Raw genomic sequence first — 14,441 nt, 5'->3', positions numbered from 1 at the left:
AAGACTTTCTTTTCACATGGCATATCCTCTCTGTGGAATGTTTGTCCCTCTGCTCTGCATATAGTCAGCTTCTTGTCTTGTAAATTATTCTCCCCAGGGGCTTCCCCTAACCAACTCCAGTACTCTATGTATTTCCTTCATACCATTTATCACAATAGTACTCAAACCTCATTTATCTTCTCATAGACTAAAAGCTCCAGAAGTACTATGCTTTTTACTACTCTATCCCTAATGCTATATACAATGCTTTGATACAGGCCCTTGATGTTTATTGAATAAGACAGTGGTATACTCTTAAGAATTGAAGCTGAGGCTGGGCACTAGAGGCTCAGGCTGATCGCAGTTTGAAGGCAGCCTGGGCAGGAAAGTCCATGAGACGCTTATCTCCAATTAACCACCAGAAACCAGAAGTGGCATCTAGCTCAGAGTGGCAGAGTGCTAGTCTTGAGGGCAAAAGCTCAGGGACTGTGCCCAGGCCCTATATTCAAGCCCCAGAACTGGGTAAAGGAAGAGAGGGCAGGGAATTAAGCTTAATCTGTGCCAGTGCCCATGATTGTGCTGAAAACATCCTGAGCCTCTTATCTCCAATTAAACACTGAAAAGTTGGAAGCGGCCTTAGGCAAATAAACTCAGAGGCAGAGCCCAGGCTCTGAGTTCAAGCCCCAGGACTGGCACCAAAAAAAAAAAAAAGAAAGAAAAGAATTGAAGCTGATAGCTTCAATCCCAGCACTCAGGAGGCAGAGAAGCAAGCCCAGAGACACAATGAAACCTGTATTAAAGAAATAGAAGTAAACAAACATGTGATTCTAGTGCTTCTAGCCAAAAATAATATTCTATTAAAAGCTTCTGTATTAAACAGATGTGTGGGGCTGGGAATGTGGCTTAGTGGTAAAGTGCTTATCTAGAAGCCCTGGGTTCAATTCTCACTACCATATAAGCAGAAAAGTCAGAAGTGGCACTGTGCTCAAGTGGTAGATTACTCACCTTGAGCAAAAGAAACTCAGGGACAGTGCTCAGGTCCTGAGGTCAAGCCCCAGGACTAGCAAAAAATAAAAATAAAAATTTATGTGTGTGTGTGTGTGCGTGCGCGCGCTCCAAGCCTGGGCTCTATCCATGAGTTCTTGTTCAAGGATAGCACTCTACCACTTGAGCTATAGTGCCACTTCTGGTCTTGTAGTGGTTAATTGGAGAAAAGAGTATCACAGACTTTCCTGCCCAGGCTGGCTTTAGAAGATCGTCAGATCACAGTTCTAAGATTACAAGCATGAGCCACCAGTGCCTGGCTCACCTTCTCTTTTGGCCCCTGCCTCTCCCACTGCTGCATGTTCCCCCATCATATACTTTTTCATCATTATTTTAGTGTATATTAATTATTAAAAGGTTTTTACCATGCCACCTCACACATGAATATGCTATATCTTAGTCACAATAAACTCTATCACTTTTTCCCTGTAACCCCTGCCCTGTTATTGTACAACAGCTTTCAGCATGATTCCTTATGCCATCTGTGTAAACTTATTTTTGGTGTGCTGTATGAAGTACTAAGTGTTACTATTTGGTTTTCCTCCCACCAGATTATGGAAAGAATCATGGATCTTCCTACGTTACTGAGACATGCATTCAGAGAAATGTTTTCAGTTGGAGGTCTTTTCTGGATGTTCCGCATTAGAATAATACTTTGTTTAATGGGAGCTTTTTTCTACCTTATATCACCTCTAGATTTTGTACCTGAAGCCTTGTTTGGTATTCTAGGCTTTCTAGATGATTTCTTTGTCATTTTTTTGTTGCTTATTTATATTTCTATTATGTATCGAGAAGTAATAACCCAAAGGCTAACCAGATGAAAAAGTTTTATAGAATAACTGAAACATGTAAAATTAAGCAAAAGGATTCACAGCAGTAGAAATCATCTAAATATTACCTTGCAAGCTTAAAAATATTATATATGGACATTTGGTTATCATTTGACAGATGCTTAGCAAAATATAACTGGAAATTTTACATTTACAAGTTCTAATGTTAAGATCAGAACTATAACAATCTACAGTTGTATCTCAATTCCAAGATGTCTGTAAAGTCTCTGGGAAAAAAGTGGAATTGTATAAGAAGGGATACTTTGATATATTCTTTTCCCCAAATTTCTGAGATTGATATATTGTATGATAATGTTAATGTAATTTAATCCATCCAAGTCATCCTTAGCGTACCTATACAATAATATATTGTTTTTCAACTCATCTAAATATTTTGTTACAATAAAATACTGTACAATTTGGGGAAAAGTCAGTGTTTCTTCTAGTACTTCTAGTTCTTTTGTGCATTTGGAGCAGTTTTGCTTTTCTGTTCTGGTATAATTATTTGTTATCAGCTGAAACTGAAAGAAGAAACATGAACACTATATTTGGCTTCATATTCTGGCTAAATAACACTTCAGTGAACAGAATTAACATTTATTTCCAAAAAACACTCTTGGTCTTCAGTTATGAAATCTAGCCAAGAATTTGACCTTTCATAGGAACAGATTAAAAGTAACTTGTAAAGGGAAATTGTTTTAGGAATCTAGGTAATGCTGCAATCACGTATCAGTTTAATGCTTTTTTAAGGAAACATCTTTAGCACCAAGACCCTTAGGAAAGTATTAGGAACAGTATTTAGATTTGACAAATTACTGGTGAACTCTAACAACAGACATGGAAATTTTTGGTTAGTTGTCTGTTGTCTGAAAACTTTTATAACCCTGCCTTTGTGAATCGCAGTTTTACATTTTCAAATTAAGAGAGAAAAACATTTCAGCTCAGTCATCAACTTGAAAAAGCTAAAATGACTAATTGCTTGTTACGCCAGACTGGAAAGAATTTCCTATCTAAATTTATTTTCTGTACATGTTTTCTGCTCTCAGTGTCACATTTCTGATTACAGTAATTTATTCAAATATTTGTAACTGCTACTAATACATACTTGTAGAGGTGTATTGTACAAATTTTGTAATATACAGTAACACTACATGAACTAGAGTCTTACTACACTGAAAAAGATTCTGTATTCAGAATCTTAGACCTGCTTTATAAGTCATTCTCACTGGTCACTGATGATACATGCAGAAGAGACCTGACAGTATTAAGCAAGTAGAGTTAATCAGTGTTTTAAACATAATAGTAATACTCTGTGTTCAGAGTTAGATCATATAAATTCAAAGCAACAATTTGGGCTCCTTTAAGATAACAATATTATCATTTGCAAATCAGATGGTCCAATCTCAGGAGCAGGGAATAACTGGAGCAGCTCTGTGGGGAATCAGAGGAAAACAACTGTTCTGACAACCCAATGCACCAGAACCGAGATTTCAGCTCCTACTTTTCTCAGCATCTGAGAGAAACCAGGGCAAGAAGGACCTGTACTGATCCCTGTGGCTATGCAGATAACTACCTCACAGAGTTGGAGCAGCGGTAGGGAACCTTTCTTCTGTCTAGGGCCATATTTGTAAAATCATTCTCAGACTGTACCACATTACCAATACAGGCAGACAGCCACCGGCAACTGTTAAGAATGATATGTCTGTTATATTAAGCACTGAATTATTCAGAAGGCCTTAAATGGCTCTCAGGCCAGAGGTTCCTCACCCCTGCACAGAGGATTCAAGGCTTGGTTCAAATGTGGTGATTTAAGAGTTTGTCATTATTCTTTGGAATAAAAGTGGTATGTTTAAAACCTTTTAAAATGTGCTATTTTCTGTCTTTTTGATAGTTTAACATTTAAGCTTTTTTCCCTGTTTTTTTTTGTTGTTGCTATTGTTTGGTGCTCAAGTGTGTGCTAGGCTTGAATTCAGGGCTTTGTGTTCTTTGGTTAGCTTGTCAGTGATGACACCTTCCTAATGAATCACACCTCCATACCTGGCTTTTTGTGGTTAATTGGAGATAAGAATCTCACAGGCCTGCCCAGGCTGGCCTCAAACTATGATCCTCAGATTTCAGTCTCCTAATTAGCTAGAATTAAAGGAGTGAGCCACGTGGCTGGGTTCTGCTGGGTTTATTTTTTGGGGACTTGAACTCAGGGGCAAGGCACTTTCCCTTTGCTTTTTTTTTTCTCAAGGTTGGCACTCTACCACTTGAGTTACATTTCTACCTCCAGCTTTTTGCTGGTCAATTGGAAAAAAAAAGTATCACAGACTTTCCCGCCCAGACTGACTTCAATAACAATCCTTAGTTCTCAGCCTCCTAAGTAGCTAGGAATACAGATGTGAACCACTGGTACCTGGCCTTATACTGGGCTTTAAACTTGGGGCCTTGGGTTTGTTAGGAAAGCATCTACAGTCTATCTCTGGCCGAAAATTTAGAGATCTTGAAATAGTATTGATTATAATGGTCATCATGACTTCTTAAAATAGGTCCTTTTTATTATGGCTTGTACATAATTGTGTATATTTTATTTCTAAACATACTCCTCTATAGGAGTATTATCCCAAAGTATATGTACTGCATTATAATGGACATTTTAATGTATTTATTCAGTGTTAGTTTGAGGTATATGTGAGTTTTCTCCTAAGTACTGACCCTGGAACATAACTCTTGGATTAAGCTGCAACTCAACTCTGTATATACAATGGACTACACAAAGGGAAAAAAATCTTTCCCTTTCATTAAGCTAACTTTAAATTGATAGATAATTGAACATGTTTATGGGCCACATGCTGATGTTTCAGTGTATTATGTATTAATCAACTCAGGATATTGAGTTTCCCCTATGTAAAACTTATTGTTTTGGGATGAAAACATTCAAAATCCTCTCTTCTAGCTATTTTGACTTAACTAATACAACACTTAACTATACAACTTGTGAGTGGGATGGGAAAGAAAAACTAGGAGGGAAGGGGTAACACTGTCCAAAAAGACATGTACTTATTACCTGACTTGTGCAACTGTAACCCCTCTGTACATCTCCTTTAGAATAACAATTTCAAAAATTTTAAGTAAAATAATTTATTGAATTTTTCTTTAAATATATGCACAAAGAGGTCTACATTTAACACATTAGTTTATGAGTATAGCGCATCCTGTTCTATTCTCCCTCCCATCCCTCTCAGTCCTGTCCACCATCGTTAGTCTACAAAGTAATTTTTATTACCTTTAAGTAGTCATACAAAGGGGTTTCAATTCAACATATTAAGAGTACAATGCATTGTTTTAAATTTTTCTGTAGTGGTACTGGGGCTTAGACTCAGAGCCTCATGCTCTTGGTTAGCGTATGTGTGTGTGTTTGCGTGCGCACGTGTGCACACTGGTCCTGGGCCTTGAATTCAGGGCTTGGGTACTGCCCTTGAGTATTAATACTCAAGGCTAGTGGTCTACCACTTGAGCCACAATTCCACTTCCAACTTTCTGGTGGTTAATTGGAAATTAAGGGTCTCATGGACTTTTCTGCCCCAGCTGGCTTTGAACTTGATATGAGGATATCTCAACCTCCTGAGTAGCTAGGATTACAAGTATGAGCTACTGGTGCTCACAAGTTAGCTTTATTTTTTCTTCAAAACTAGCACTCTACCACTTCAGCCACACCTCTACTTCCAGCTTTTTGCTGATTAACTGGAGTAACTGGAGGTAAGAGTCACATAGACTTTTTTGCCCTACCTAGCTTGGATCCACCCATCCTCAGAGCTCAGCCTCCTGAGTAACTATGATTATAGAAATGAGCCACTGCCATTTGAGTACAGTGAATGTTGATCAGTATCACCCCTTCCATCATTCTCCCCCAGCTCTCCTAATCTCGCCTATCCGCTCAAGCAACCTGGTTTATTCCATTGTTAACATTTGATTTGTTTCCAGCATTTAAAAAAATTTAGTTGCCCATTTATTTTTGTTTAATTTTTAATTGTTATTCCAAAGGTGATGTACAGAGGGATTACAAGTCAGGTAATGAGTACACTTAATTTTACCCTTTCCCTCCCTTTCTCTCAGTTATTACCTCCTGTTCCCACCATCTAATGAGTACTACTGCTGCATTTGTTCACCTTTTGTCCCTCCATTTCTGTGTCCTCCCTTTGCCCTCCCCAAAGACAGATAAACGAACAAAAAAAGAAAAACAAAAAAAACCCCAAACCCCTTGTTTCCATTACTTGGATTTCATTTCAATAAATATTATTTTATATGCTGAGAGGCACATAGGCATTATGCATTTGCGTTCTTCCCCTAAGAGTATCCTCCTTTGGTCTTACTGTGTGTGGATGCTTAAAGTCCTATATAATTTATCATTTCCAGGTGCCCATCATTTTTTTTAATTGACCAGAGAATCATAATCACTTAACAAGTAACAACAATCATTCCAATCTTAAGAAATGCTAAGAAGAAATGAGTAAGCTAGAAAAGAGGAAAACAGCAAGTACTGTTTGGTTAGCTTGCCTCAGTCCACTCTAGCCACATTAAGCTCTGTCATTTGTTAGACAGGCAAAGAACACTGAGACTCAGGGGCTCTGCCTTAGCTACATGCCTCTAATTCCAAGTTTCTTCCCCCAGACACCTTCAGAGTTAACACTAACCAATTCCAAATTTAGCTTGTCACTTCCTCTACAGGTCAGTCCTGTTCATTATTATTGAAAATTGCCACTTCTCCATGAAGCACCTTTCACCCAGTAAAGTATTATGTAATCACTTGTTTTGGTCTGTTTACCCTTATCCCCACTAGGTTTTTGACTCCATAAAGGCAGAACTTGTAATGTATCCCAAGTGACCAGAATTGTGCATTAGCACAGGAGTTCAATAAATGTTACCTCTGTTGAAGAGTAAAAAATATCAGTGACCTCTAAATATTTTTACATCAATCTGTTATATTCTACAATATTGCACAGTGACAACAGAGAGATTATTCTTTTAATAATCCTGGAAAAACTAGTAATAAACTACTATTCAGGTATTAGCTTTGAAACTTTAGGTACAAAGTTTCTTGAGTCTTTAGATTTATTTAACTGACCGATTGCAAGATTAAGGAACACATCTGTTTTGATGAAGACATATGAAAGCACAATATGGCTCACAATTGGGCAAGATTTCACTGGAACAGGAGGGACCTTAGTGGTGGAGGATACACAAAGAGGATAAGGAAAGTTTGTCAGCAAAGATAACACTTAGGCTATAGCTTAAAGGTGGACAGGGCATTTCAGAATGCCATTTCAGGTGAAGGGGCATTTCAGATCAAGTTAAACTGCCTGTTTAAAATTTACACAAACTAGCCGGGCACTGGTGGCTTGTTCAAGAACAAGTGTGTGTGTGTGGGGGGGGGGGGGGGGGGAGGCTGGGAAAGTGGCTCAGTGGTCGAGCACTTGCCTTGCATGCACGAGGCCCTGGGTTCGATTCCTCAGCACCACATAAGCAAAAAGAAAAAAGCCGGAAGTGGCGCTGTGGCTCAAGTGGTAGAGCACTAGCCTTGAGCTGAAGAGCTGAGGGACAGCGCCCAGGCCCAGAGTTCAGGCCCCACGACCGGACCCCCCTCCCCCACCAAAAAAGTGGGGATGGATACAAATGTTATGAAAGTGACAGAAAACACAGCACTTATATCTATATGTATGTGTGGGCAGCGCGCGCGCGCACGCCTCACACTCTGACTCTGCTTTTGACTGTTTCTTTGCCTGGGCTAGCATCGAACGTCAATATTTAGATCTCCGTCCCGAGCAACTTGGATTAGAGGTGGGGACACCAGTGCCTACCCTCGTATCTTCTTTCACTGCTAAAAAATAATCTGTCACCTATGGATTCTCGGGGACTTCAGATACCTGAAGACACATATAACAAATACAGATTAACAGTCTGGAACTGTAGTCCACAGTTTTTCAAACCACACAGCATCTTCTCAGTAGCTCTTTTAAAGAAATGAGGAACCTGGCGCCGGTGGCTCACGCCTGTAATCCTAGCTACTCAGAAGGCTGAGATCTGAGGATCACGGTTCAAAGCCAGCCCGGGCAGGAGAGACCGTGAGACTCTGATCTCCAATAAACCACCAGAAAGCCGGAAGTGGCGCTGTGGCTGTAGCGGTAGAGCGCACGCCTTGAGCTGAAGAGCGCAGGGACAGCGCCCAGGCCGAGTTCAGCCCCTCGACCGACCAAAAAAGAAAAGAAAAGAAATGAGGGCAATAAAACGACGGCCTCGGTACTACACCTTTTTTTTTTTTTTTTTTTAAGGCCACAGCCCCAACACAGCCCCCCCCCCCAGCCCCAATTCCGGATATCACCACCCAACAGAACACCGCTACCAGCGGAAATCCCGCCCCGGTATCAACACCCCCTTACCAAGCCTTCTCCCGCCCCTCCCCATCCTCCAACAAGCCCTTACTTCCTGCCGAAAGCACGGAGACCCCGCCTACTTCCGCCAGGATGACGCAGCCGTGCGTGCTTCAGCCAATGGTATACCTCGCAAGAACCGTTGCCTCTGACCTCTGGGCTAATCAAGACCAGAGACAAAAACTCGCGAGAGGTGAGGTTGAAGCTGTCTCCGCCATCTTGGAGATGGGTGCTAGCTGTGGTCCTTCTGTTAATCCAAACAAAAAAGACGGGCACCGAAGTTACCCCTCACTCTCCCGTCAGGTTATCATCACGGTTAATTGTTAGCCAAAGCTACATAAGAAGCGAGCTTGTGAAGGCCGGAATCAGCGACATTGAGGGCCGCTTCACCTGCCTTCTGGGAGGCAGAAGTGAAGTGGCTGAGGACCGGAAGGATGGTGCAGTCCTGTTCTGCCTACGGCTGCAAGAACCGATATGATAAGGATAAGCCGGTTTCTTTCCACAAGTAAGTAGCCTGCGCCCCTCACGGGTCCGTCCCACCTGCGGCGGGGGGCGCGCGGCCGTTTGGGCGGGGTGGAACCGGCGCGTGTCCGCGCGAGACCTGACGAGAGGAGCGGGGCGGGGCCTCCCGGGCGCGGCGGCGGGCGTGTCGTGCCGGGCTGCTGCCACCCAGCCGCAGCGACAGTGCTGACCCGGTCTTCCTTGTGGCAGTTGCTCCGGCTCTGAGTAGGCTGTGGAGTGCAAGGTCAGCCTGGAGTTGGCGAGTTCCCAGCCATGGGTTAAGCCTCACGGTGACGTGGAGAGGCCAGGTGGTAATAATTCCTTAGGAATAAACTTGAAACAGGAACAAAGACTTGCAAAGAAGTCACAGTTCGTTCTTGCTCTGCAAGGCAGGTGTATGGTAAAGCCATTAAGGATTGATTTGCCGGCGGTTTGGATTCTTGGACTTAGTGTCTTGGAACTACACCAAACCAGGAGTGGTGCACGCCGTTAGTCCCACACTGGTGTGGGAGGTGGAGACAGAAAGATCTCCCAATTCCAAGCCAGCCTGGGCTATTTAGGGAGACAACAAAATGATGGCTCATGTTGTTATTCTAAGTACTCCGGAGGCAGAAATCTGAAGATCGCGGTTAGAAGCCAGTCAGAGCCGGAAAGCCCGGGAGCAGTGTCTCAACTGGTAGTGCCAGCCTTGAGCAACACACACACACACACACACACACACACACACACGCAACACAAGGATAAAGCCCAGAATTCAAGCCCCAAGACTGGCACAAAAAAGTGTTAGTCCAAAGCCATTAATTTTTTTTTCTAGGAACCACCTTTCTAGGTTACCAATACTAAGTCGTTAAAGAAAGTTCCTGATACTGCCAAAACGAATCATCTTTTAACACACAATAATGATAATATGGACAATAACCACAATAATTATAATCAGCTGCTGACTAAAGGTGAACCTGAGTTATTAGGAACCTGCCCCTCACTTTTCAGGGCTATTTGATGCTTGAGGCACATCAGGTACCTTGAAAAAGAGAAGAAAACTATAAAATTGAAATTACTTAATAGCAAGTGGTCTGCCAATTCAGTGTTTACAGATGGGCTTGTTAGATTCTTCAGAAAAAAAAAATCTGTATGTGGATATACCTAAGAAATCAGGCAGTCACTAGTGGTTCACACCTGTAATCTTAGCTATTCAGGAGGCTAAGATCTGAGGATCACAGTTCAAAGGCTAGTCCGGGCAGGAAAGCCCATGAGACTCTTATATCTAGTTAACCACCAGAAAACTGTAAGTAGAGCTTGGGTTCAAAGTGGTGGAGTGCTAGCCTTGAGTGAAAAGCTCAGGGACAGCACCAAACCCACCCTATGGCCAAACACACACACACATACACACACACACACACACACACACACCGATTCAGATTTATATAACTTACCATTCAGAAATGGTAAATTATAGAAATCATTCATAGTTAGGTAATTACAAAATCAAATTTAATTTTTTTGATAGGGAACCATTTTGTCTAATGGAGTATGTCATAACTGGGTCCATGTCCTGTATGCTTGTAGAGAACTAGTACAAGGCCCTGTGTTCAATCTTCAGTACTGCCGAAAAAGGAGAGATGAGGGTGCTGTAGTAAACCACCTAAGTATTCTATTCCCTTCTCTGGGAAATATGTCAGCACTCTGGGGCTATTTCTATGTACTCTTATTTAGGTAGGGTTCTTTTCAATTGATATGTTAGTTCAACTAATCCTAAGAGAACTAGAAGGTTCGTTTCTCCAAAACATAGACATATGTCACTTTTGTTTTCCTGTGTTGTACACAGAAAAACCACTGGTAAAATTATCAATATGCTTTCATTATAATATAGTATATCTTCTACTTGGACTTTAAGTGGCTTAAGTATAAAAAGTTAAATACCATTCATTGAGTTAAGTAGTAACCAGAGCTAGTCTTTTATGAAATACTCCTTAGTTTGTTAACACCAATGTAAGTTAGTTCTTACTAATTTGTGTACTTTTATTTATGAAATAAGGTCATAGAACTGAATTATATTTTTTCCTTAGGTTTCCTCTTACTCGACCCAGTCTTTGTAAAAAATGGGAGGAAGCTGTCAGAAGAAAAAACTTTAAGCCCACCAAGTACAGCAGTATCTGTTCAGAGCACTTTACTCCAGACTGCTTTAAGAGGGAGTGCAACAACAAGTTACTGAAAGACAATGCTGTACCTACAATATTTCTTTGTACTGAGCCACATGATAAGGTAATACTTGCTTTAAAATGTTGGTCATTTACTAGGAACAATTTGAAAACTCGAGGTAATGGTAAAGAAAACAAGTATAAACTGGGTGCCAGTGGCTCATGTTTATAATCCTAGCTACTCAGGAGGCTGAGCTCTGAGGATCACACAGTTTGAAGCCAGCCAGGGCAAGAAAATCCATGAGACTCTTATCTCCAGTTAACCATTGAAATGAAGCTGTGGCTGTGGTTGTAGAGAGCGAACTTTGAATAAAAAAAGCTCAAAAACAGCACCTAGACCCTAATTCAAGCCACAGGACCAACACAAAAACAAAAAAACAAGTGTCATCAATTGTAACTAACAATTGTTAACAGTAATAGACTTTGAAAACAAAATGCTTTTTATTTAATATTCTTATGTGTGTTCACTTTGACAGAATATATCCTAAAATTGGAAAGATACAGAGAAATTTATAATGGCCTCTGTGCAAGGGTGACACACAAATCCCTAAAGTGTTCTTTTTTCTTTTTGTGGCAGTCCTAAGGCTTGAACTCAGGGCTTGGGACTGTCCCTGGGCTTGTTTGTTCAAGGCTAGCACTGTACAACTTGAGCCACAGCTCTTTTTTTGGTAGTTAATTGAAGATAGGAGTTTCATGGACTTATCATCCCTGGCAGGCTTTGAAATATGACCCTTGGATCTCAGCATCTTGAGTAACTAGGATTATAGGTGTGAGCCACTGGCTTTTGGATGTATTCCATATTCTTAAAGCAGAAAATAATACATCCTTATGCTAAGAAACTCAGTCTAGCTTACTCTATACTCTTATATTTTGGTAGATTTTTGTTTTTCATTCTATGATAGTTTAGTTCCAAATTATTTTCTTTTCTTCCAAATTAAGTGTTTCAGTATTTAATTAAATGTAACTCGTTACTTTATTTCTTGTTTCCATACAATAAAAAAGTCAAGACAAACATTCTGATTTGGTTGTGGTTTGAACTTGGGAAACTGAGGCAAGAAGGTCAAGAGTTCTGGGCTACACATAATGAGACTCTCAAACCATTCAAGTATTCCCAGAAGCTACTGAACCCATTGGGCTGTGTGTGCAGTTCAGTGGCAGTGCATTTATACGCAAATGTGATGCCCTGGGTTTTACCTCCAGAACTGCAAAGTAAATAAAAAGAAATAGAAACCATTTTCTTATTTAGAATGTTTCTATATCACAGAGTCACGTGCCCCAAAGAACAAAAACCAAACCAAATTAATAGATTTCACAGATGATTTGTTTAAGCAGTTATTTCTAGTTACACACATCCTCTTATTGTTGCAGAAGGAAGATCTTTTGGAGCCACAAGAACAGCTTCCCCCACCTCCCTTAACACCTCCCATTTCGCAAGTTGATGCTGCTATTGGCTTATTAATGCCTCCTCTTCAGACCCCTGATAATCTCTCAGTTTTCTGTGACCACAACTATACTGTGGAAGATACAATGCACCAAAGGAAAAGGATTCTTCAGCTAGAGCAACAGGTTGAAAAGCTCAGGAAGAAGCTCAAGACTGCCCAGCAGCGATGCAGAAGGCAAGAAAGACAACTTGAGAAGTTAAAGGAAGTTGCACACTTTAAGAAAGAAAAAGATGACATTTCAGAAAGAGGTTATGTGATTCTGCCAAATGACTACTTTGAAATTGTTGAAGTACCAGCATAAAAAGATGAATGTGTATTGATTTTTAATGGGGCAAGACCTCTTTAGTCTAAACAGGATTTTCATCTGAAAACCCAACAGTTGATTACTTGTATAAAACAATTCATACTATTTTTTAAAAATAAATTAGATATATAAAGTTTTTGGTTGTAATTTCAGAGTTTTTACATTTTAACAAACTATTTAAAAAGTTACATTAAAAAATACACATTGCCAATGTAAGTTGGTTTCAAGATTGGAGATTTTTCTCTTAAGTATTTATAGAAATAATGTACAAACAAAGAGTAGAATGATAGTGCAGTAAAGATGATTTAAGTTTAGAATTTAAAATGAATGTTCTTTATTGACAGAACTTGCTTATATTTTAAATCATGACTATGGGAATATGTAGATGTATATACACATACTTGTGGTCAGAAGGTTGGTTTATTTTTCTGAATCACTTGTCAAGGATAAATTGACAAGTATTTGAAAAAGACATTTGAAAAAGACATTTGGCTGTTAGAAAAGTCATTTCATCTCTAAATAAATTCATAAAGGACAGATTTTTTCAATGTAGACCCTTCTTTTCTACCCTCGCATTTTAAAATTAGAAGTGTATCTTCAGTGGAAAAACAAAATATGGCACTATTGTCAGTGAAATAAAGATTTGAACCTAATCCATGATATTCATTTTTCTCTTAACCCTGGCTAAAGGACATCTAGTTTCCCACTGTACTTATATCTACCCAAATGTGTTCTGTTTGTAGAGTTTAGTTTCTGTCATAATACAGAAATATTGAGCTAGACTAATTTTTGTTAATACTTAACATAAAATTATTTTTTTACTTTCAACTTGTTATTTATTTAAAGTGACATATTCAAAAGCAACCTGATATGTCATGTTTATACTGAATGTTGAGATTTAAACCATTTTTCATTCACACTGAATTGTTTTCTTTATGAGAAATTTTAGGTATTATTTGAAATGAAAATACGTTCTAAGTAAACAAGTACTGCTGCAAGAGTTATCTATATAAAATTAGAATAACTGTCCCAATTATAATAACTTTATACTTTGAAGTATACTGATATAGTTTGAGTTAACAGACCTTTTCTGACAGTATTAAAGATAGAATAATGATGTTCAAAAATGTCTTGTAGACCTGATTTTCATTTCATTGCAATCCAATTGACAGTATTTAGCACTTTTGACTCATGGAGAATTGATATTGTGTGAACCAGCACCTCAAAAATAGAAAATAATGATTACATTATTTATACTTTCTGATCATATGGCTTAGAACTAATGAATGAGAACATTCAATGGTTACTTAAAGAACTCAACTGTTTTTAGCTTAAAAATATTCAGCTACCTCATTATTATGATTCAACTCTTACAGTTCCTCAAAAATATGTAGACTAATATTGTACAAGTGTGTATTGTCAACTAATTTGTCTTCTAACACTCTGTGTGTGTGTGTGTGTGTGTATGTGTGTGTGTGTGTGTGTGTGTGTGTAGAACCAAGAATCTAAATTAGACTATAAGTGTAGTAATTATAATTATTTAGCATCTTATTATTATTATTTAACCTGAAGCTACTTTCTCTTCATGCCCGACATATATCCCCATTTGGAAAGGACTGAGGAAGCATCTTGTTTGTATACCAAGTGTTTGCATTTGAATAATTTAGCCTAGGGAATTTGAAATATAGGCACTTCTGAAATGTGATGTAACATTGACATCATTTTTTTGTTTT

The 14,441-nt window shown here is 39.3% G+C and overlaps 2 protein-coding genes and 1 non-coding gene across 6 annotated transcripts in view; all 3 read left to right on the top strand.

Moving 5' to 3' along the window:
* The window catches only part of Rnf170 (ring finger protein 170), a 29,288-nt gene extending 25,570 nt beyond the window's left edge, over positions 1-3,718 (top strand). For all 4 annotated transcript variants that reach the window (XM_042679501.1, XM_042679500.1, XM_042679503.1 and 1 more), the window contains one exon: positions 1,575-3,718. In XM_042679501.1, coding sequence (XP_042535435.1) covers positions 1,575-1,844 — 270 coding nt within the window. In that variant the 3' untranslated portion in view covers positions 1,845-3,718. The remainder of the gene's footprint in view (positions 1-1,574) is intronic.
* Positions 3,719-8,473: 4,755 nt separating this feature from the next.
* Thap1 (THAP domain containing 1) lies at positions 8,474-13,836 on the top strand. Its single transcript, XM_042679505.1, has 3 exons — positions 8,474-8,768; positions 10,831-11,026; positions 12,331-13,836. The coding sequence occupies exons 1-3, from the start codon at positions 8,698-8,700 to the stop codon at positions 12,703-12,705; spliced, it is 642 nt and encodes a 213-aa protein (XP_042535439.1). The 5' UTR covers positions 8,474-8,697; the 3' UTR covers positions 12,706-13,836.
* LOC122107693 lies at positions 11,425-11,529 on the top strand. Its single transcript, XR_006147401.1, has one exon. It is a non-coding gene; the product is annotated as a U6 spliceosomal RNA (small nuclear RNA).
* Positions 13,837-14,441: the final 605 nt, after the last annotated feature.

This window comes from Dipodomys spectabilis, unplaced genomic scaffold, assembly GCF_019054845.1.
Source record: "Dipodomys spectabilis isolate Male_0828 unplaced genomic scaffold, ASM1905484v1 ptg000052l, whole genome shotgun sequence".
Taxonomy (NCBI): Eukaryota; Metazoa; Chordata; class Mammalia; order Rodentia; family Heteromyidae; genus Dipodomys; species Dipodomys spectabilis.
This window is presented reverse-complemented; position numbering and strand designations above follow the sequence as displayed.

Coding starts and splice junctions, on each gene's coding strand:
- Thap1 (XM_042679505.1), top strand. CDS start 8,698: ATGGTGCAGTCCTGTTCTGCCTACGGCTGCAAGAACCGATATGATAAG. Junction 8,769..10,830: donor AAGCCGGTTTCTTTCCACAA/GTAAGTAGCCTG, acceptor TTTTTTCCTTAG/GTTTCCTCTTACTCGACCCA. Junction 11,027..12,330: donor GTACTGAGCCACATGATAAG/GTAATACTTGCT, acceptor TTATTGTTGCAG/AAGGAAGATCTTTTGGAGCC.